General features: G+C 42.6%; 1 protein-coding gene across 3 annotated transcripts in view; it reads left to right on the top strand.

Moving 5' to 3' along the window:
• GRID1 (glutamate ionotropic receptor delta type subunit 1) overlaps positions 1–23,599 on the top strand; it is a 2,731,706-nt gene that overhangs the window by 2,659,363 nt on the left and 48,744 nt on the right. Inside the window, exons 15-16 of one of the 3 annotated variants that reach the window (XM_069240588.1) lie at positions 3,360–3,600; positions 4,038–4,130. In XM_069240588.1, the coding sequence (XP_069096689.1) occupies positions 3,360–3,600; positions 4,038–4,130 (334 nt within the window). Of the gene's footprint in view, positions 1–3,359; positions 3,649–4,037; positions 4,131–23,599 lie in introns of all 3 variants that reach the window. The other 2 variants (XM_069240587.1, XM_069240589.1) reach the window with 2 other exon arrangements.

The raw sequence follows: 23,599 nt of genomic DNA, 5'->3' as shown, positions 1-23,599 counted from the left end.
TGCAGGATGTGAGTGAGGTGCTGAGTTTCTGCAAATGTCCTTCCCTGCCTTTGAAGACCAGTTTGGCAGCCCGCCCCCCCTTCCTGCTTCCCCATCAGCTGAGGCAGTTCTCCTCCCCCAGGCACATCCTTTTGTGTTCAGCCCAGGCCACTTCACACCTCATCAAGACAGCTTGGCCAGGCTGCCAGAGGCTGGCCAATTAGAGAAGAGCACTACAGAGTTGAAGTTGGCAACTTTTAGGTAGAGTTTAAAACTCTTTAACTGAACTAGTTATATTAAATTAAACAATTGTAAGTTGTGGGATTTATTGTAACAATTAATTTGACACCAAACATGAGGTATCTGACACATAAGGGGACTTTGTTAATTAAAATAAAGTCTCCCCATGTTAGCTTATGGAGGCCATTCACTACAGTGAGGGAAAAACAAATTGGGCTATTTTACTTCACCAGGGCTTATAAAATAATGTCTATATGGTCCCTGCTTATAGTTACATGGTACCTAACCCTAGGGGCACATAGGGCACACCTTAGGGGTGTAATAAGGTAGTTTTAGACTTTGGAAGTACTTTTAATTCCAAAGTCGAAATTGCATATAACTTTAGTTTAAAAGAAGCCAGCAAGCAGCCCTGCCTTTAAAATGACACTGGGCACCTCAGCAGTGCACCTATGGGTGCACTACCTCTGCTGGGGTCTCTAAACCTATTTGCCCTACCATAGTCTAGGGACTTATAGTTAGGTTAATACTGCCAATTATAATTAGCCTAATTTGCACATCCAGCTTACACAAAGCACTGGCCCTGGGACTGGTAAGTAGTACCCAGGCACTGCCAAGAGTCAGTAACCACTAATATCTGTCCAAAACATTTGGGGGTGACCAGAGCAAAAAGGAGGACTTTCTTACACTTGACCACTCTGCCATTTGGCAGCACTGGCCATGGACGCTATAGGAAATCTTTGGGACTCTGCACTTATCTTTTTTACAAAGTAAATACTGGTGTAGCCAATTAATGTCCCTGCCTTAGAGATCTGGTGATATCTGAAGGTCACACGTTTGAAGGCAAGGAAGTTACCTTATTTGATTTATATTCCTGTAGAAATTGTTTGTGTGTAAGACATGGATCTGCAGATGTCCCCATTAAACCTACACGTCCTAACTTTGTATTCAAGCAGCATAGAACAGGGATGTTGATTAACCAGCTGCACGTTTATTTGAGTAATTTCCTGTTCATAGGTTTCAATCCTGATATGGCTGAATGAGGCTCTTATTCCTCCAAGGATGGAAATATTTTATACGTGAGGTAATAATAATACCTTACTCAGTTCACTGCCTAATGATCAACAATACATTTCAACCCTGACTGCCATTGGCAAAACAGTGAATAGTACACATAAAAAGTTATTGGAGCTATCATGGTTGCTACTGCTGAAGCTGGGGTGGTGATGGCTGCATGGTATCTGACAAATCCTTCCTTAGTCACTCTGGCTTTTTAGAAACCATGGTCTATGCAAGCTGATCAATTGACAGAGTCTGCTGACAGCACACCTTATGATTTTGGAGTAAATTACAGTTCTGGAGAAAATGGCAGACCTAAATATATTGCTCTAAATACTTGAAAAGAAAACTGAATATATGCTGCCTAGCAAGTGCTTCTGCAGTAGTTCGTCTAGTAACCACCTTGCAGGTTCCATCAAGTTACTGAAGAAAATTGTGCTGAAAAATGAACCATTTTCTGCCATTTTTTTTAATTCTCATTCAGAATCTCCCTTACCACCCCTGAACCTTCTGTGAGAAACTTATCTCACTGCCCTTGCTCAAACAGGTATGCTCATGGTTTGGTCTTATGCAGACTTTGTGCCTTTTTTGCAGATGGAATCTTCACCATCTTTACTGCAACGCCTTATTAAACACAGAACTACAGTTTGAGACTGCGAATTGCCTGTGGCAGGGGAGCAGAGGAACGGGTGGGAGACCCTCCATTAAAAAAAAAACGAAATCACTGTGGGGCGAACGCCGGTGCCCAGAGTGTGTCTGTTTGTTTGCCCTGTGGTGAAATTTTCACAAATCCTTTCAACATTCACCAACTGCCAATGGTGCAGTCTAATCGAAACTCTGAAGGACCAGTATTAATATGACTTATTACATGTGGCTCACTCTGTATCCGTTTTGAACCCGCAGCATCTCAGCATTCTAGCACCACCATTCACCTCCTGGCAACTTTAATCTGCTAAGAGACAAATGTGAGTACTTTCCTGATTAGTGAACATCCTGGTATTTAGAGACATGACTCAATACGTTACTCAAAGGCAAATTATCAGGTATGCAGATTAGCAGGAGCTTCTTTGGAGGTTCAAGAAGTTATGTGAAAATGTGCAAGTTTTTTCTCGTCATAAAGCTTTAAAAATGTAAAGAATACTTTGTTGTAGTAGCTTGATACCAGAGTTCACCGTTCCACAGCCATGAGATTACAGAGCGTTAATCACAGCAATTCGAAATGGGTTGTTTGTAGCTAAAGGATCATATGATATATATCTATTCCTTTCATTCTACAGTGCCATAACAATGCCCATGCTTTCCGCATTAATAATTTTGTTTACATGCATTAAAAGTCACATCAAACTCTTAACATATGCTAAGGGTTGTTTTATACATAGATATATAGGTGGTAATTTGGATCCTGGAGAAAAAAGTAATTAACCTATTCATTACTGGTATGCAAACTGTAAACCCAATGTGAATACATACCAATTATTCACATTCCAGAACGTCTGATATTTTCTGGTGCATTGAAAGTATCACGTGGTAACTCGCAATCTCAAAATATTAATTGTAATTTGGCACGGATTTGACATTTCAATAAACATAAGAACAATGATGAATCCTTTCTTTGTGGAAATAGAATAAAAATAATTATATTGATAGTCGTGGGTGTCCAATGTACACTTTAAGAAAGAGGGTAAAGTTCGATCTACAAGGAATTTACGACTATGCTGTGAAATGGTACCATGTACACAAAATGAAAAAAAAGTTTTCTTGCACTGTGGCTCAATATGCAAAACGTAAAGTAACTTTGAAAATGTAATTGTAGTTTCAAACTTATTGAGCGCGTTCCTGAAAAGTTAAAAGCATGTTTTCGAAATCTCAACGCAGGTTTCTGACAAAATTGTGTATGCCCAAAATTCAAAATTGTCAACATTTTCAGCAGTGTGCCTTAGATCTTTTTGATTTTTCAGTCATAGTTGCAATTTCTATCTTGTATTTCGTCCTCTATGCTGTCAAATGTATTGTTTAGTGCCAGTTTAACAGTAGAAAAAGGTTTATATTTCATATTTCAATTAAACTTTACTTTTTCTCCATAGGATCCTGGAACTTCAAGATACAGGTGACCTGGATGTTCTTAAGCAAAAATGGTGGCCGCGAATGGGCCGGTGTGACCTGAACAGCCATGAAAATGCTCAAACTGACGGCAAAGCACTGAAACTTCACAGTTTTGCGGGAGTCTTCTGCATTTTAGCAATAGGCCTCCTGTTGGCATGCTTGGTGGCAGCTCTAGAGTTATGGTGGAACAGCAACCGGTGCCGGCCGGAGTCACCAAAAGAGGTCCATAACTATTAACTATTACAAAAATTATTGGTGCAAAATACAAACGTAAGCTGTAGCATTCCATTCATCCTTGCATAATGAGATTAGGAATGTTTGTAGATAGCACAGTAAGATTGTTGTTTATTATAAAATAAAAACATTTTATAGAAGTTATGGTATCTTTTTTCATACAATTGTGAATTTAGGGCTCGATTCACAGAGGGCCGCCACACTCGTGGCGGAGGCTTCCCAGTCGTGAAGTGGGTCCTGCACTCATGGTGGGAACTCTGCGTAAATTAAATGAAGTACAGAAGTCTCACCACAAGTGTGGGCCCCTGTCACAACTGCGGGATCTCCTCCATGAGTGCGGAGGCCCTTTGTGAATTGGCCCTTTAGTGTTTTCTGAGGTGATAGATTGAGGGCTCCTAAATCTGAAATTTCCTATTTATCCACAGAACAGGTATGGCGGGGGCGGTAGCTCCGGAAGGTACCCCACACTGCCTTGCCATTGCGCTTCAACCCTGTCAAGGAGGACGCACCTCATAGAGGTGAGAGGGTAGATCAGTGTCCATGCCTATGCAGACCTGAGTCTCTTTCCTGAGGCTGCTAATTATGGTCCCAATATGTGTACCAATTTTAATTTCACTTCATAGTCAGGGCATAATACTTTTTATTTCCAGAATTAATGACTAATGTTTATTAACTATTTTGGCAAATTGTCCACTAGATGGATCTTTACTTATAACAATGAGGAATGTTCATTTATACAAGATGAGATTATGCATACATCTGTACTCCATAATATACTTGTTTGTCGATGTTATAATGGAACTTTGAATGAGTTTATGCCATACTTCTTTATGATTCGTCACTTCATGGTTTATGTCCTAGAGGACCAAGATGACCTCCTCCACAAGCATTGTTTACAATCAGACAATGTTATGGTGAAAGAGTGATTTCTTCAAACTAATTTTAATTTAAAAGGAGCAATGTATATATGAGGTTGAAAAGGTAGATTGCGCACTGTGGTAGATTATTTTTAAAAAGAGCATGCTAAGTTCAATGTGTATGTCCATATTCAGTAAAATGAATCCATTGTTTGTATTTAGTGAGCCCAATCAGTGACCAAACTATCTCATGCATATGTTGATTATTAGTTCTAATCTAAGCAGTGATGAGAGTTTGCCACTCTAATCAATTATTTCACCACAATGCCAGAAACCTTCATACAAGCAGTGTGATCAATGTGATTTAATTTGCTTAAAATGTTCTAATTTGCTAAAATGCAAAATATGAATTAGATCTGGGGGTCCTATCCTGAACAAAATGACTGTGTGAAATTAAGTTTGTGCACCTTTGCTTTGCACACTGGAGACTCATTTCATACTTATATGCCTATTTATTAATTTGCTCACATGCCTTCTGCTACGATTAGTGCAGATGGACATTTTTCACTTTAACATCATTTAATGCAATTTTTTTTAATTTCTATCCAGGACCGGCTACATATGTGATAGCATCCCTGGCAAAAGTAAATTTTGGGCTCAACTGATAAGAATAATGGAAGTTATTGAGCAGTAGGAAGCCATTTTGTGTTCAAAGGAAATGCCCTGGTTGGTTGCATCAGAGCAGTAGCCACCCTATGAATATCTATTTTCCACACGTCTCCTTCACTTGCATCACCTACACCACACTGCACCTTACCACTGTCACCACATAGTAGGTGAGAAACTGGGAGAAGAAGTGAGGTGAGAGGGAGAAGGTAAGTGTGGAGAAAGGGAAATGGAAGGAGGTTAAAGGAAGGTAACAATAAGATGTATAAGAAGAATGCAGTTTTCTAGGCCAGCTACATCCAGCCCTCTAAATATAAGCAGCCCAGGCCCAGCTCAGCAGTGCATATTATTGGCTTTTATTCTACCTAACTCGGAATATTTCAAACATTTTGAAGCATTACTTATTGTTTTGTGATAATCTAAATAGAAAATGTCATGATAATATGCTCATCTGTGCAAAGCAAAACAGATGGCGTATGAAAATATTGATGATTAGGTAAAGCATCGTAGCATAATATGTAGAAACGTAAGTGCACAGATGTTTGCACAGGTGCACATTGGTATTCATACGTCCACTGTGTGGTGACCTATAAGCAGGCTCACTATAGTAATGCCGCTAGGCCTCACCTCCACTCTGCATAAATAATGGACACTCACTCTGCTTCTGAGGACCGTGGAGGGTGGGACCTCACCTCAAACCGCAGAGGTGCCTGGCATCAGCGGGCCTGTGGGGGAAGGCAGCAGAAGGCTCCATGTGGTGATAGGTATGCCGGCTCTGGAGGCAGCACAGACGGTGAGGCTAGGAGGTAGGTGGACCATCAGATAGGTTTATTACGCTGCTTATAGTGCTCACTCAGCAGCAGCAGTAGTGCGTGTCAGCAGGACAGGCTAGTAGAGCATGCTGCTTTCTCTCCAGCACGAGTTAGGTGGTGAGATAAAGTGCATGGTCACCTCTCTCAGTAGGGTGCTTAGGCGGATTATCCTCATTGCCAGTGTGGTGACCTATGAGCAGGGTCACTATAGTAATGGCGCTAGGCCTCACTCTGCATAAATAATGGACACTCACTATGCACTCTAGTATGAGTGAAAGACCACATGCGGTCTACGTCCATTTATTTTATAGCCTCTGGCCATGGTAATACACATATTACACATATGAGCAAATAATGATGATGCAAGAGAAAAAAGAGAAACAAAACTTAAGGCCTGATTAAGAGTTTGGCAGATGGGGTTACTCCATCACAAAAGTGTCGGATATCCCATCTGCTGTATTACGATTCCATTATATCCTAGGGAATTTGTAATATGGCGGACAGGATATCCATCACGTTTGTGACACAGTAATCCCATTCGCCAAACTCTAAATAAGGCACTTAGTTAATTGACTGAAATGCATGACTGCATTCGTTGTATAGCTGCCGTGCTTTAAGGACAATATTTTACAAATTGTGTTAGGAAAACACTTTGGTTTTGCACTCAGTTTAATATCTCTGGACATTTTGGTATTACTGAAGAATCCAAGCTTTTACTTTTGTTATCTAAGTAACACTGATTGTAAGGGTGCAAATTTAGAGCAACATACATCAAAGTAACCAGTCTCTCCTTTGCATCACAATGTGGTCCCCAAGGAAACAAATTAATGCCTGTGTACCTGACTCATATTAAGAAGTCAAATGCATTGACAAAAGGTTTCATAGAAGATTGGGCTAAATATATGTCACTGATTGTTGATGACCATGTTAAACATTCCCCCCCACCTAGGGTGTTATCACAGATTGAACCATGCATGGCAAGGGTAGCACCCACTTTGTAATGGAGCCTAGGACTTACCCTGCACAGAAACTGCCACTGCAAAAGGGGTCAGCCCATCAGTATTTTTGTTAGGGCACTCTGCACACTGTCCCCTGAATGACGCACTGATGGCCTACTTCTGGCTAACGTGACCACCTTTTATAGGGAACATTCCAGCCCCCAGAAAAGATTCTCAGACTGAAAGGTGACCCACTATTTTGTGCATCAACTCATGCACTAACTTTCCAAGGTAACATATGCTGGAAACATTTTTATCTGTAATCAAGTCCCAGTTCTATCTTTGAACACCGAGGCTACTGCACAGAATAAACTGTTTTATTTTGAGATGCAATATGAGAATGGAGTCCTGCATTCCTTAACTCTTGTTCAAAATCTATTGTTTTTATGTAGGTAGTATGTTGTGTTTGCATGACAGGCGCTAATCTAGTAATATTTAAATTTGCAGTCGACCTTATCATATATGTTCAATTTATTTAGCACATTATGAACTGAATCCTCTTGATAGCGAATCAGAAAAAGACAATGGGCCAGATGTATCAACCTTTTTGCATTTGCAAATGGTGCAAATGCCTATTTACGAATGCAAAAATGCCTTTCAGTACGTATGAAAGGGATTCGCAACGCGAATTTAAGGAATCGCTAAAATAGCGATTTCTTAAATTTGCCAGCCTGTTTAGAGAATCGCAAATTGCGATTCTCTAAATAAGAAATCGCAAATAAGGAATCATTATTTGCGATTTCTAAACCACATGTATCAAGCAATTCCGTAATGCGAATTTGGCATTAAGGAATCACAATTACCACCAAGTAGAACTTGGTGGTAACCATGTGCAAATTTTAAAAATGCATTAAAAATGCATTTTTAAAATTGACATGTAACACACACATGCCCCTCTGGCATGTGTGCGCCTTACATGTCCCAAAAAACGTTTTGGGGTGCAGCAGAGGCGGCCTTAGGCCCCCAGCATCCTGGGGTTTAGAATTTCCAAAATTGTGAATTGGGAAATGCAAATTAATTGCAAATATGGGCCTACAAGCCCATAGGTGCAAATGGGGGCTGTATCGCAATTTGTGATTCGGTAAAAGCATGTGCGATTTTTAAGAAATCGCTATTACGGAATCACAAATATGATACAAAGGGCTAGATGTATCAAGATTCCAGGTAGCGATTTCCAAATTGTGAATTTTAAGAAATTGCAATTTTACAAATGCAAAACGCGATGTATCAAATTTGAAAATCGCTAATAGCGATTTCTTAAAATTTGACAACGCTTTTAGCGAGATGCAAATACCGAATTGCCAAAAAAAATGCGATTTGGTCACTGAAAATCGCAAATAGCGAAAACGCCAAACGGGGACAACCAGATGACATCACAAGCGGGAAGTGAGAGCCCATGCTGTTTCCAGATGCCACACCCATAGGAGCAGTGAGAGAGACACAGCCCAGCACCAGGGAGTCAGCATTGTGAGGAAGCCAGGATCAAACTGCAACATGGCCAATGCTGGCAATGGCAAGGAGAAGGGAGACAGGAAAAGGAAGCTGAAATTCAGTGAGAAAGAATTGGAGGTGCTCATTGAGGAGGTTGTTGGGAACCATGATAGACTCTTTGGCAAGACCTCACTCCAGGTACCTGAGAGTGAGAAGCGGAAACTCTGGTCTGACATCCAGACAAAAATATGCGCAGTGGGTGTTGCGCAGCGCTCAGTGGAGGAAATACACAAGCGATGGTACGACTTGCAGTCCAGTGCCAAGAAGAGGGTGGCCAGCAGGCTTAGGGAGGCAAGGAGCACTGGAGGTGGACCATCCACCCACACACCGTCCACCCCTATGGAAGAGCCGGTGGAGTCCACATTGCTGCCAGAAGCTGTCAGTGGTGTAACTGACATTGACACTTCAGAGGCACCCAGCACCAGCAAAGGTAAGGCCAGTGATTATGTGTATCCTCACATGTGCATGTACACATACCCCTTAGGAAATAGAACATAGCTTGATGCACAGTAAAAAGTAGTCCATGTCACATCTTACATCCAACACAACAGTGCCTTATGGGAGTGGTAGTACACAACCCTAAGGTGAATACACAACATAAATAGCAAGATAGTGGTCAGCCACATAGAGAAACACCACAAACGACTCAGGGTGACACAATTTAATTGTACATTTAAGCAACACTGTGGAAATTTGTGACAAATGCTAGAACTGACATGCTGCACATTGTCCTTGCAGATGACTCGGTCCCTGCTGCTGCAGGATATGAAAAAGTGGGGGAAGAAGAAACACAGCCACAGTCAGACTCAAATACCAGTGAGTCCTACAGTATTGTTCCGACTAGACGCAGGGCAAGGGTGTTACCACTGCCAGATTACAACCTGGACTCAGATGAGATGCCAGAACACGAACCCACACCATCACCAGAGGCGAGTCCCACAGGAAGACAGCAGTCCCTGCACCAGCGTCAGTCAACTCCCCTCAGGAGGCGCCACGATGCAGGCAGACTGGGCACAGAAGAAGGAGTGGGCCCATCAATCTTTGGCGGCCTGGAAGCTTCCATGCTGAAGGTGCAGCGCCTGGAATGCAAACATTTGAAGTCACTGCACAGGCAGTTTGTGTTTTGTACAAAACAAGCACTTGGAGACCCTGATTGAGGGACAGCAGAGAGTTGCTGAAAACACCAAAGAGTTGACACAGGCCATTGGGGAACTATGCACTGAGATACGGCAGGAGCGAGTCAGCCAGCACAGGCGCCATCACCAATATTTGGGAAAGTTTGAAAGCTTCTGTAGATCAGTCAATCGGCTTGCAAGTTCAACAGCCCAGATATCATGACGTGCCATTGCCACACAGGTGGAGATGGCACATTGCAGTCAGGACATTGCACAGGGACTGGTGCAAATTATCAACGCAGTGGATGCCATGCAAACTGCACGCAGTGCCACAACCAGCGAACTGGGTGTTGGTGAAAGTGAGGAGTCCTCTAGCCTCAGCAGTCTGACAGTCCCTGTGATTGATCTGAGGCGTTGCAGTGCCAGACACAGTACTGCAGGTGAACCTGCTACTAGAGGTGCCAGCGAGGGCACTGAGCACTCAAGTGGAGTGCGTGAACGTAAGAAGTGATGTTGAGGGCTACAGGGGACCACCTCAACATGTAGAAATAAAGTCATGCTATGATGCTAATAGTGTGACACTGTTAATAGATCATGTCTGCCCATTGTGAATAGCTATGTCCTAATTACACATTGTTTACCTGAAGTCAAGGTAATAAAGATGCTAACTACTGAAATGTATATTATTGAAGTGGATTTGTCATTACGTACATCAAAAATGGTTGCGCGTGATGTCAGCACATCTTTGCCTGCCTTCTGCTGCACTGCTCCTGTCTGCTGGTAGAAGCGGGAACATCATCCTTATCTGAGTCTGGCTCCGTGAGTTCCACTGGTATGCCCCTGGTGGCTGCTATGTTGTGCAGGATAGCACATGTGGCCACAATTTTGCATGTTGTCTCAGGGCTGTACTGTAGTGCACCTCCACTCCTATGGATGCAACTGAAACCGCTCTTCAGCAGCACAAAAGTGCGCTCCACCACATTGCGGGTAGCCCTATGTGCAGCATTGTACCTCTTCTCAGCTGGAGTGGCAGGGCTCAGGTAGGGTGTTAGCATATAGGTGCGCACTGCGTAGGCACTGTCTCCTGAATCCACAGAGAGTAAATGAGTACATTTGCTGTCTGACCTCATGCTTAACTCAATGCATTATTGTGAACTATCAAATTACCTAGTAGATATCCTTCCCCAAAATCCCAAGCTAGCAGTCTTGTGTGTATCCCACTGTGGCAAAAGATGTAGGAGTCATGTGTGCTCTCTGGGTATCTGGCCACGAGATGGGTAATGATGTAGGAGGCATTGCATATCACCTGTATGTTCATAGAATGATGGTTTTTACGTTTGTGATACACATACTCGGCGGCCGATGGTGGACAGATTGCTACATGTGTCCCATCAATGGCACATAGCACATGTGGGAACTGTGCTATCTGGTCAAAATTAACTTTAGCTTGTTGTAATGCCTGTGGGGTGTTGGAGAATCTTATGTACAGTTGTATCCTGCTCAGCATGGCATTGACAAATGCGTTGAAAAATCTAGAGAGAGCACTCTCTGATACCCCTCCAGCTGCTGCTATGACCCCTTGATAGCTCCCTGAGGCTAGTAAGTGCAGGGATCACAATACCTGCACATGTGTGGGTATGCTATTGTTCCTGTGTGTTGCGCGCTGCAGCATGGGTTGTAGCTCAGCTATCAGGTCAAGTATCGTGGTTGAGCTTAACCTGTACTTATCATAAATTTCTTCCTCAGTCTGGTTAAAAAGGGTTATGCGCACTCTGAAAATGCACTCCTGTCTCCTCAAACCTGCCAAGATCCTCATTCTTCTCGCCATGACGTAGAGTGCAGCCATTGTGGAAGAGGCGCTGAGGCATTCTGGGCCTCTTTATATAGGTTGCACCTGGTTACCACCTGGTTTCAGTTCGTGGTAAATTGCATGTGCAAACGGCCATTCTGCGAATGATCGCAATTTGCGTTTTTTTTGCCACATCGCATTGCGAATCCGTTTTTGCATGTCGCATTCTGTATCTTGCAAATAGCGGCACGATTTAGGAGATCGCTCTCTGCGATTCACTGTTCTGTATGGCAATTAGCTCTTCACAAAAAGTGATTCGGTAAGTCATATCACTATTTGCGATACACTGTTTGCAACACGCTAATTTGCTTCTCATTCGCAAAAAAATGCTATTTTTGTGATTTCTTATTTTCCCACTGCGAATGCCATTCATACATCGTAAAACGCATTTTTGCATTCGCAAACGGACATTCACACCATTTGTGAATGCAAAAACGCTTGATACATCTGGCCCATAGCATTTTGCAAAGCGGAAATTGCAATTTCTTAAAATTCACTATTACCGATTCGCAAAAGGCTTTTTTGATACATCTGGCCCAATATGTTCATTCTCCTGAGAAATTATTAGAAAAAGCAGGTTTTATATGCTTTTCTTTAAAAGAGGCTAATGGAGGGAGTCTTGAAATGGAGGTCGGGTTATGGGCAGTAGATAACTTCAGAGTTTGTGAGACTCAATAGGGTAATGTAGATTTGCCTAGACCTAGGACTGGCACACAAAGTTGTAGATTGTAGCTGGAATTATACTTTCCACTGCGCTCCATTATGACCACCTGACAAATTAACATTTTCTGTCAACACACATTCTGTAAGTCGACACTCAGAGTGGTTGCCTACATCCCAGGATGTCCATGGGGCGCTCAAGAACCTGTAGTTGCAGTTGGTAATTATAAGTTTGGCCAATAATGTCACTGGAGTTATTTTTATTGGTGTTGCGCTGTGGCATCTTTTGACAATCTTCACAATACTTCCCCAACAAACGTTCATCCACCTCAGCTTCTTCCTAGAATGTTTTGGGGTGATTCTTCAAGCGGGGGCAAAGATAAAATGGGGGGCTAAAATGCAAAATCCCCATGCATTTTTAGACAAGGCTACAGTAAAAACTGCTGAATGGAATTTCCAAATTTGGCAGCAAGCTAAATCTTTGTCCACGGACTGTGCTTTTTGTGATTTGATATAAATCTGTTCAGTAGTTTTTAAGAAATAAGGTTAAAAAATATTTACATGTCTGGACAGTTGGGTCTGAGAGGGTCTCAAGAGACTCTTGCAGGAACGGTTATTCAAAATAGAGCTTTTTGGTTGGCCATGGAAGCTTTATTTGCCTTCGGCTATTTTGCTCCCTCACAAATCAGACTCCAGTAGGAGCAAGCCCTCTGACTGGCTGCCAGCAACATGAGAAAAATCGACTTCAGGTACTATGTCCCCTGTCCTGAAGTTAAAAGAAAATAATATAAGGGGCAGGGTAGGGATACCCTAAGTCCCTTGGCCCCCTGGGGGGTAACCACAGAGACCCCTCCTGGGGCAAAAAATAAAAAACGTCAGCAGAAAACCCTAAAATAATGACAGCTGGGCATTCATTATGTTTATACCCCTCATAAAGGGAAGGGGGAAGTGTGGTCTCACTCCCCGAGCTTCCAGAGGTCCCAAGGAGCCCACTATTGGAACTGAAATTAGGGGCATATTTATGAAAAGTAGCAGCGCCACTTCTCTTGCGCCACTTAGTGCCCCCCTAATGCCACCATGTGTGCACCATATTCAATATACAGTGCACCATAGCAGTAGTTAGGGAACTCGCATCAGATTTTTTGACGTGAGTTTGGCATTTTGCAGGATTAGCAAAAAAATGTTTTGATGCTAATCCTGCAAAGCACCCAGGGGCCCATTGTAACCAATGGGAGCCTCCTTTTAACGCCTGCTCAGAGCAGGCATCAAACGTTGCAAAAACAATGATGCAAGGACATCTCCTAACTTTCTTTGTGCCATTTTTTGAGCCTCCCCTTGGGGGGAACTCCAACCTTTGCATACAATATGCCTGGTGCAGGCATAATGTAGGGCAAAAGGTTACAAAGTGGCCCAATGCATGCTTGCGCCACTTTGTAAACACGGTGCAGCGTTTTTGGTCACAAAACTATGCTAATGTGACGTTAGAATGGCTCTAGGCCCTCTTTAATCTGGGCTTTACTTAATATGGGGGAGGGAGCCATGTGCCCTCCCCTCCTCAAGCCTCAAAAGGACCCGTGAGCACACCCCGGTGCAAAGTACCTTAAGGGAGGGGACCTCACCCCCCCATCCCATAGCCATTAATGTGCCCAGGGACACCACCCCCTGGGGGCGGCTAGCTAGCTATGTTCCAGAAAGCCCATCCCTGGTACTTAGTGGTTTCCCAGCTCACACTGGTGTAAGCAGGGACCTTGTGTTTGCTCTGATTTGGCATGAATATTTTTTAATTTACCCCCAAGCATGAGAAAACACCAAGTCCGCTGCCAGTGTGCAGGAGCTTTAACAATGCTTGCGCTCACTGGGGGCTGACTTGTGAACTGTTTCTCTGGCAGCATTGATGCTGGCATGGAAACAGATCAAAATATTGCTCCTCTACGGAGGGAGCAGCATTAGTAGCATCTCCCTGCTGGGGTGTGCAATGCTAGCTCCATGCAGGTTGCTGTGAATAAAAAAAAAAGGTTTTACAGCCCCAGAGGGAACAGTACCAGGGACACCTCTGCACCACTGCTAGGGGTTTAGGGTAAACGTAACCTGCCCCCTTTTCTTTTTTTTTTTTTTTTTTTGAGGTGCTGCTTCATTCGATTCTCAAAATTTCTGCCAACACTTCCAGGCTGAAGTGTTGGAAGCCATGCAGATCTCTGAACGAGATAAGGAGGATTTGTGAAGACTTTGCACCAGGAGATATACAAATTTGGTTTCCCTTTCATTTCTCTTAAACTACTAAACTGATTTACACCAAATAACACAAAGCACATTCTGCATACCAAAAGCTACCATTTTGCTAAATTTAGTGTAATTTCGTCCAGTGGTTCGGGCTGTAATCATGTTCAAAACTCCTATAGGAAATAACATGGGAAATGCACTCTTTACCCATCCCCAGCTTGACAGATCACCCCAAAACTTCTCATGCACAACAAGATTCTTGGGCACACTTCTTTTTAGAACATTTCAGTAAGAATCTTCAAACGGTGCCAAAGATATAGGCAAGTCAAAAAACACTTTTTCTAAGGAAACTAGGTCCTAACTATAACTACCTGCTGGCGACTGCCAGTAGGTAACATATATATATATATATATATATATATATATATATATATATATATATATTTATTCACTGAAAAAAACAAAGGTTACAGGGACGTTATACTTAGGATTCGAAGTTACTTGAACAAAACCATAGAAATTCAGCAGGTATAGTTAGAGTTATTTCAAGTATCTATAACTTGTGCCCTAAGGTAACTATAACTCGCCCTCTCACAAAGCAAAATTTTTTCTTCAATAATTTCAGTGATGATATTTCATTTATATTTTTAATAATGTTATAGAAGATGTCATGAGTGTTCAAATACCTGGGGTAATTAGCAGTCCAGGAGTGTGAGTTATAGTTACCTTATGGCACAAGGTATAGTTACTTGAATTAACTCTAACTATAGCTGCTGAATTTCTATGGTTTTGTTTGAGTAAATTCAGACTAATTATAACATCCCTGTAGCTTTTGATTTTTACCAGTCAATTTCTATTGTTTTTTAAATTCTATTTCATAACTATAAGGTCCCTGTAACCTTTTATATTTTTCTATGTTTTTTTTAACATAAAGTAATTGTCATTATTATAAGTTAATCCAAGCAATTCAAGGCCTTTTGCCATGCATGGTGGCGGTTAGCAGCAGAATGTGGCCCATAGCCAGGCCCTGCAGCCACCCATCTAACAACCCCACCCCCCACTGCCCACCTCCCCAGAACAATCTCAGCCCTTGGGACCTCTTCCTCCCGGGCCCAGCCTAAATAATTAATTATTTTAGGGGGCAGGGGCCACCTGGCCACACTCCCCAGGCTGATCTCAGCTCCAGGGACCCCATCCCCTGGGGCACAGCCTAAATATAAAAAAAATTGGGGTGGAGGAGTGTCACAGGGTGCCCCTCCACAGAGCCTAATTATTTTTTTTATTTTTGGGGGTGGCCCATTTCATGACCGATCTCTGCCATTGGGACTCCATCCAGCCGGACGCGGCCTAATTTATTTTGGGGAGGGAAGGTGGCCACATGGCACCCTTCCACAGGGATGATCTCAGCCCCGGGGCCCCATCCCCAGGGTGAGGCCTGATTTGTTATTTTTTGGGGGAGGAAGGGCGCCACATGGCTGCCCTCCCCCGGCCAATCTCGGCCCCAGGGACTCCATCCCCTGGGGCCCAGCCATGATGTTGGGGACTGTGGTGGGAGCCTGAATGCCCCCTGGGTCCCAGCTGGCTCCCTGCTTCCTGTGGGAGCCAGCATTGCTAAAGCAGCTACCTCTCTGTGGGGGCAGTTTCCTGTGTCTGGCATTCTCCAGGGCCATCATTGGCTCCTTGTAGGAGGCAGCATGCCCCCCCTCCAGCAAATATAGCCCTGGGGAGGTGGTTGTCCCCGGAGCTGCAGGGGTCTGAAACAGACCCCTGGTCTCTTTTATTTTCAATCTGCCCCAGGCATATTTAAAAAAAAACCAGAAAATTCTGCAAATCCTGATCCATGGATTTTTCTGATATATATATATATAAAAAAATGTTTAAATGCTTTTAATCCCTGGTGGGCTCCCTCAGGGACCTCAGCACAAGGAACTAAGGCGTCAGGATGACCCTACCCTGCACCCTTTTCTTTTTTTCACTTTTTTGTTCTGGGGACCGGCTTCAACCGAGTTCTAAGAAGGCTGTCAGCACTTCTTTGTAGAAGTGTTGGCAGCTAACTATCAGCTCATGGAAAGTTGGATTTTCAGAAAATCCGCGTCCCCGTATATCTATATTTTTGGCTTTAAATTTCTCCAAAGCTATTTAATGGATTTCCACCAAAACACAAAAAGCGTGATCTGCGCAGCAGGATCTAGTTTCCTGCCAAATTTGGTGTCATTCCATTCAATGATTTGGGATGTAGGCCTGTCTAAAGGTCCTATAGAAAAATGGATGGAGAAAATAGGTTTTGCCCCCCCCCCTTCCTTTTTCTCAACCCCTTCTTGACAGATAATCCCAAAACTTTCAATGGAGGAGCTGCACTGACCGAAGAATGTTTCGAAAATTTCGTGAAGGCTCATCAAGCAGCGCCAAAGTTATAGGGGAAAAAAAACCTCCCTCTATGGAAACTAGGTCCTAACTATAAATACCACCGCCACTAGGTAATACATATATATATATATAGATATAGATTTATATGTATATTCATATACATATTTATATATATATACACACACACACTGTGAGAGAACAGGGCTGATTGCAGAGGCCCCCTAACTTTTTGCCCCCATTTTCCACTTTTTGCTGGTGTTTTCCTGACTTTGATGGTGCCCTGGGTACTGCTAACCAGTCCCAGGGCCTGTGCTCTGTGCAAAATCAGTATACAAATTAGGCTAATTATAATTGGCTAAGTCAACCTACCTATAAGTCCCTAGTATACGGTAGGGCATGTAGGTTTAGGGACCCCACATAGGTAGTGCACCCATAGGTGCTGAGGTGCCCAGTGTCAATTTAAAGTGCAGGCCTGGCTTGCTGGCTGCTTTTAAATTAAAGTTATATGCAAATTCGACTTTGGAATTAAAAGTAGTTCCAAAGTCTTAAACTACCTTATTTTTACATATAAGTCACCCCTAAGGTGTGCCTCATGTGCCCCTAGGGCTGGGTGCCATGTAAATATAAGCAGGGACCTTATAAAAATGTGGTTTACCCTCAATGTAGTGAATGGCCTTCATAGGCTAGAATGGGGAGACTTTATTTTAATTTTAAAAGTCCCCTTAAGTGACAGATACAAAGAGTTTGGTATCAAATTAATTGTTATAATAAATCCCACAACTTCCAGTTGTGGGATTTAATATAACTTGTTCAGGTAAAGAGTTTTAAACTTTACCTGAAAGTTGCCAACTTCAGCCCTGCATTGTTTTTGATGCTGTGCTCTGATTGGCCAACCTCTGGCAGCCTGGCCAGGCTGCCTTGATGAGGTGTGAAGTGGCCTGGCTTCACACAAAGAGATGTGCCTGTGGGAGGGGATCTCCCCTCAGCAGATGGTGAGGCAGGAAGGGGGAGGGCTGCCAAACTGGTCTTCAAAGGCAGAGAAGGACATTTGGAGCAACACCCCCACATCCTGCAACCACAGACAACTAGGTGCCCCTTTGATTAGATTAGGAGAGGGAAGGAGAGGGGTGTGTTTATGATTTGTAGCCACACCAGTGGGTGGGCTCAGCCAGCTGTAACCTCCAAAAATCACTTTCAGCCATGATGGATTTTTGAGGAATGTTGCTCCCTGGGATTGATTTTTGCCACACTTCCCAGGAAGTGGTCATCACAGGGGGAAGGACCCTGCCCCTGAGCGGAGAACCAGGACCCCCCTGTTTTTCACCCAGGAGCAAGGATAAAACTGGCAGACCTGCACCCACACCTCAGATCCCCAACAGATTCCAACAAGGAAGAACAACAGGAGAAGAAGGACTGCCCTGCTGGAGCCCTGGCCTGCACCTAGACCCTGCACTCTGAAGGACTGCACCAGCTTCAACTGGTTCAAGGTTTGCTACAGGTGAAAAATTGCTAATCAGACTCCCCTGCACCAACTCCTGAAGAAACCAACCAGCTGACCACTGTCCAGTGGCCACAAAGGAGTTTGTGCTAGGTGCATTCTGGGAGTTGTAGTCCACACCCCCACGGAGCATCTCAGAGCTTCTGGAACCTTGGGGTCGGCTGTGGACCCCAAAAGAACCTTAAAGGAACATCTGGGAGAAGATCCAGAAGTTTGGAGAACTTTTGAAAAAAAGCTCCATAGAGGGACCGACCCGCCACGGCAACTCTAGCCGGCTTGCCTCAACCGCGACCCGTGCCTGATTTGCAGGTCATCCCAGTGAAGGAAATCTCCAAAAAAGAGACTAAATCCGAAGGTAGAAAGTTGACCGGGACCTCCCAGCCAGCGTATCCGAGGAGGGCTCCAAGGACGTCGGATCAAGATCCAGGTTTACCCCGGTCGAAGGATTTTCACCTCGAAAAAACTACTAAGTCCGAAGGTAAAAATCTCCACCGTGGGCTCCCGCGACGCGTATCCGGAGAAGAGTTCCAGGAGGTCGGATTGGACTGGTAGGTTTGTTCCACTGAAGAAAATCTTCAGAAAAACGACTAATTGTGAAGGTAAACTTTTGACCGAGGCCTCCAGCGGGCTGTAGCCGAGCCGGGCTCCATCGCGGTCGAACTTAAACTTTGACTTTGCCCCGGTTGAGGTGCGACCAGATGACCAAATTGGTGCTTTTTGTTTCTAGGTGCTAGAAAACAATAATTCTTTAAAAATTCATATCTACGGTTCCCCTTATCCGATTTTATTCATTTTTGTGTTATTTTAAAGATAAAATTATAATCTACTTTTATGAATTGGTTTGGGATTTTTAAACTGTTTCCTGTGTTTTATTTAATTACTGTTTTGTGATATTTGAATGCTTTACACTCTGTCTCCTAAGTTAAGCCTTGTCGCTCGTTACCAAGCTACCAAGGGTTGAGCTGGGTTTAATTTACTGAGACCTAACTGGACCTAAGTGGAGGTTAGTGGCCTATTGCTAAGTGTAGGTACCTACCTACCCTTACCAATAACCCATTTTCCAACACTCACACACACACATACATATATATATATAAATACATATACTCTAACAACCCAGTGGCAGTTGCATACCCTGCTCACACTCCCAGAGAACAGAACTTGCTCTCGCCCTGGAAGGAGTGAAAAATGTTGGTCCTTTTCGGGTGGGGACAAAGTAATTGTGCCAGCTCCCACCAGTGCCTAGTATGGTGCTGCCTGGGGAGGTAGCTGGGGCTGAGGAGGCCTTGAGGCAGCCCTTGAAGCCACTTAAATGGAAACTTTGTTGGTGCCTAGGAGGACTTTGCAGCACAGACCAACAAGTGGAGTGGCTGGTGCCATAAGAGCCCTGGGTCTCCCCTGCAGCCAGCAATACAAATTAAAGATGTGGGCGTGCCTAGCGGACACCAGGGCACCCAAAAAACAAACAAAATTTAAAATAAATTAATAATAAATGAGCAGCTGGAGCTGCTCCTTTATTCTACACTACTTCAGGAGGGAACACCCCATAATCCCTAAAGACTTTTTGGTTGTAGATATTTTCTTGCTGGTGGTGCCCCGAGACTAGGCAGGAAAAACACCAAAGATTAGTTTTACTGTTGAAACTTCCCTCGAAGGTAAACCAGTGCCTTGAATATATATGTTTAATTGTTTTTAGCACTTCGTTATAGCAAGTTCTTGTTGGCGCAGCAGTGATTTTCAACAACCTGCTTGGACTGCAAAGTACCCATCACAATTCACAGTTTGAAGTTGACACACTGCAGGGAAGCCCAACTAAGCTGGCGGGACTGATGCCTTGGGACAATCTAACCTGATATATGTGCTAAACTGGGTGAGGAAAAGCAGGTTACAATGTTCTGTGGGGAGTACTCTGTAACAGTCGTGCTGCTGACACAGGGCTTTATAAATGTCATTTTATTTTTGTTGACAAGAAAGAGAGCAACAAATCAAAGGCACACAGAAATGACTTTTGAAGAGGAACATCTCATTTTTTAATTTGCAGAACGATCTGCAACAGTTAATTGGCAGGGCAGTGATTGATGCTTTACAAAAAACAAAGTAGCCTTTGCACCTGATGGTAAAGACGCTGTAGACTCTGAGTGCAAAGGGGTAAATTAATTGAGGGACTCCAATTTCAGGAAGTAATCCAATGTGTAAAAGAAAGAATAGGCGTTCCTTTAGAAGCTCCTTTATGCAGCACATATGATTTCTCCACTCTTACAGACCTACACTGAACAATGCTGTAACTTTTCACAATGTAATTAAATATATTACATTTCGAGAATGGAAAGCTATAGAAAAAAATGGAATCCCATGAACTTGTCTAAACAATATCCATTACTAGACCCGGACCTAATTTTTTAAACATTTAAAATTTAACTCATTATTAACATGCGTGTCCTCCACTTTAGCTACTGAAGATTCTCTTCCATCAGACCCAACAGATACAAAGATAGATGGGGCTGTAAAGAGGGCATACACTGCTACAAATTGTACTTCAAGATATGTATCTTATGCATTTCAAGCATTATTTAAAGATTTTGAACATTTATTTGAAATCTTTCAGACTATAGATGACTGTATTAAAGTTCTTGGAAAGATATAGCTATTGGAAATATTTTCTTTGGTACATTTTTGATATCTTATTTGCCACTGCTACGTCTGTTAGGCTAATATTAGTAAGGAGACGGAATTTGTGAATAAGGCCATGGAAAATCAATACAGATCATTGATTACACATTTACCTTTCAAAGGTCATAAATTGCTAGGAGAAATATTGGATGACGTTCTAAATAGCTAGCATAAGAAAATACATTTTTGCAACCTTCTAATTGCACCGGATTCAACAACAAAGCAGAAAATCCTTTTGTGCAAAGGCTTGGGGTCAGTTGACTGTTATGGAGATAAAACCCTTCCCTGAAACTTAAGTGAAACATCGCATCCTTCAAATTGGAGAAAAATATTTAAGATTTATGGGCATTATAGCTGGCTCTCAATGCCTGAAAAGTATTTCAGCATAACTCCCCTTTCTTTGCATTCAGGCAAAAAAGAAGCATTACTAAATGAGGTGCAGAAATCAATAATGAAATGAAGCCATAGCTTCCACTGGAAAAAAGAAAATGCAGATTTTATTCAGTCCTACCCTCAGTGGAAAAGTCTTCTGCAGAATTAAGACCAATCCAGGATCTGAGATAGTTGAACAAATTTCAAAATTATATCTTTGCACACAATAATAGCTTTTATATATATATATACTTTATTCGACCATGGGTCATAAAAGTTACACATTAAATTATACAAAGAAGGTGCATTTGTTTCATTATACTTTCACACTGGCATAAAATAGAGTTTAGAATAAAAATAGCTTCTATAGGCCATGGCCTACTATAGTCCACCATTGTTCCCGATACATAACTTAACATTTAAATGCCAAGGTTTCTAAACATCTGCTTCATAGTGTTAAAAATAATACAAATATTTAAGGCTCTTAAAACAATATGAGGTGGTTTCAGATTCAAGTTTCCCAGGTGGTACCATCACCAAGATAAGTGCAAGCTATCAGGCCCATGATTTAAGATTTAGAGTGCTGAGTTGATGTTACATAATAGTACAGTTTCTTGGTAGTTTAGGTGGCATACTTTAGTAAGGGCGCCTGCAACCGGCACAATCGTATAGGCAAATTTAGGCACTGTCAAGTCATTAAAAACACAAGCACAATGTAATAAAAAGCTTATATAATAACTTAAAATGGTTATCAGATTCATGTTAAAATGGCACTAATGCCAGACAAGTCCATAAAAATAGCTCTTTGCGGCTAACACTAGTGATACAGTAGCAGAACCACAAGATGATTACCCACGTATTATCTAAGAAAAATCTGTTCCAAAGCCCTGTCTAAACCACATGGTCAATAATTCATCATCATCATCATCATCATCAACTTTGTTCGATCCATGACCATAAAAGCACATAAAACAAGATAATAAATAATTCTTAAGGAATAAATAAGTACACATCTTTAACTTGGTGTAAAAACATTAGGACAATAACTTGAATTGCACATGTGGCTCTAAAACTTATCTATAAAGGGATGGGACTTTAAATTACTTTTTGGAGATGGCATCGTATGTGCCAAGCTGTTGCTAGATACTTGCTTACTGAGAGAATAACATCGGTTGAATTATGGCTTTTTAGAACCCGTAGAGCCAAAGAGCAGTTCTTGAATCCCATGTCCCTGCAAATATTGCGAATCCATTTTAAACGTGGAATCGCATAGGCTGGGCAGAAGAACATGAAATGCTCAATGGTTTCGAAAGTACTGCCACAGGCAGGGCATATATCGGGAAGATTAGTCGGCCCCCACCTATGAATCAGTGACAACAAGGGCAAAGAGCCAAAGCGAAACCTTGCATATAAGCTCTTGCCCTGCGAATCCGGTATCATATCCAAATAGGATTCAAACCTTGGGGACCATTTAATATCAATGAAGGAATTAGTTAAGCGACCATGGGATTTGTGAGTTATGTAGTTATCCTTAACATAAGACCAGTAGGTTGACTTTAGAACGTTTTTGTGCCGTCTCTCTAATTTATGGGGATTTTCCCAGTAATCGCCCAGACCCAATAGCCGGAGCCAATGGGCCACATGGCGAATCCAGGGAAGAGTATTAGCGTTTTGGCATTTCAATAGATCGAGTAGTGCGGTCTTGTATATATCTAGTTCGGGGGTTATCCACAACCTAATCCAATAGAGGAGAGGTCTTAGAGTAGCTAGATCTGCTACTCGGCTTAACCCCAGATCTAGAAATAATGGGAGCAAGGGTGTGGTACGTGGACATGCAATTAAGGCCCTTGCAAAATTGTTTTCCCCCACACTGATCTTGTTACAGTTAGCGTAACCCCATACCTCCGCTCCGTACAGGGCTGCACTTTGAGCCTTAGCTGTATAAATTTTTATTGCTGGGGAAACTACTTTTGTAGAGGTGCTTTGATAGAAAGGCAATATAGATGAGGCTCTGTGTTGTAGGAGCCCTGCACTTTTTGTAATCTGCTCTTCCCATAATAGTTTGTTAGTTAACCTAACTCCCAGGTAATCTATAGAGCTTACTTCCTTCAACGGTACTCCCTCAATATGGATGGAACATTTTTTCCTAGGTCCCTTAGATAACACCATCAGTTTAGTTTTGTTAATATTAACCTCCAACCCATGATCACTACAAAATTGGCTAAACCGGTCAACAAGGGTTTGCAACCCCATTGGTGTCTTAGAGATGAGAAGTGAGTCATCGGCGAAAAGCAAGATGGGAATTTTTTGTGTATTCAGGGAAGGGGCATCATTCTGGCCTATGGACACAGCCTTTACTACTTCATTAATAAATACGGTAAACAGTAGGGGGGCTAGCACACAACCTTGGCG

This window comes from Pleurodeles waltl, chromosome 6 (assembly GCF_031143425.1).
Source record: "Pleurodeles waltl isolate 20211129_DDA chromosome 6, aPleWal1.hap1.20221129, whole genome shotgun sequence".
NCBI classification, from domain to species: domain Eukaryota; kingdom Metazoa; phylum Chordata; class Amphibia; order Caudata; family Salamandridae; genus Pleurodeles; species Pleurodeles waltl.
The sequence above is the reverse complement of the archived record's forward strand: the minus strand, read 5'-3'. Positions and strand labels throughout refer to the sequence as shown.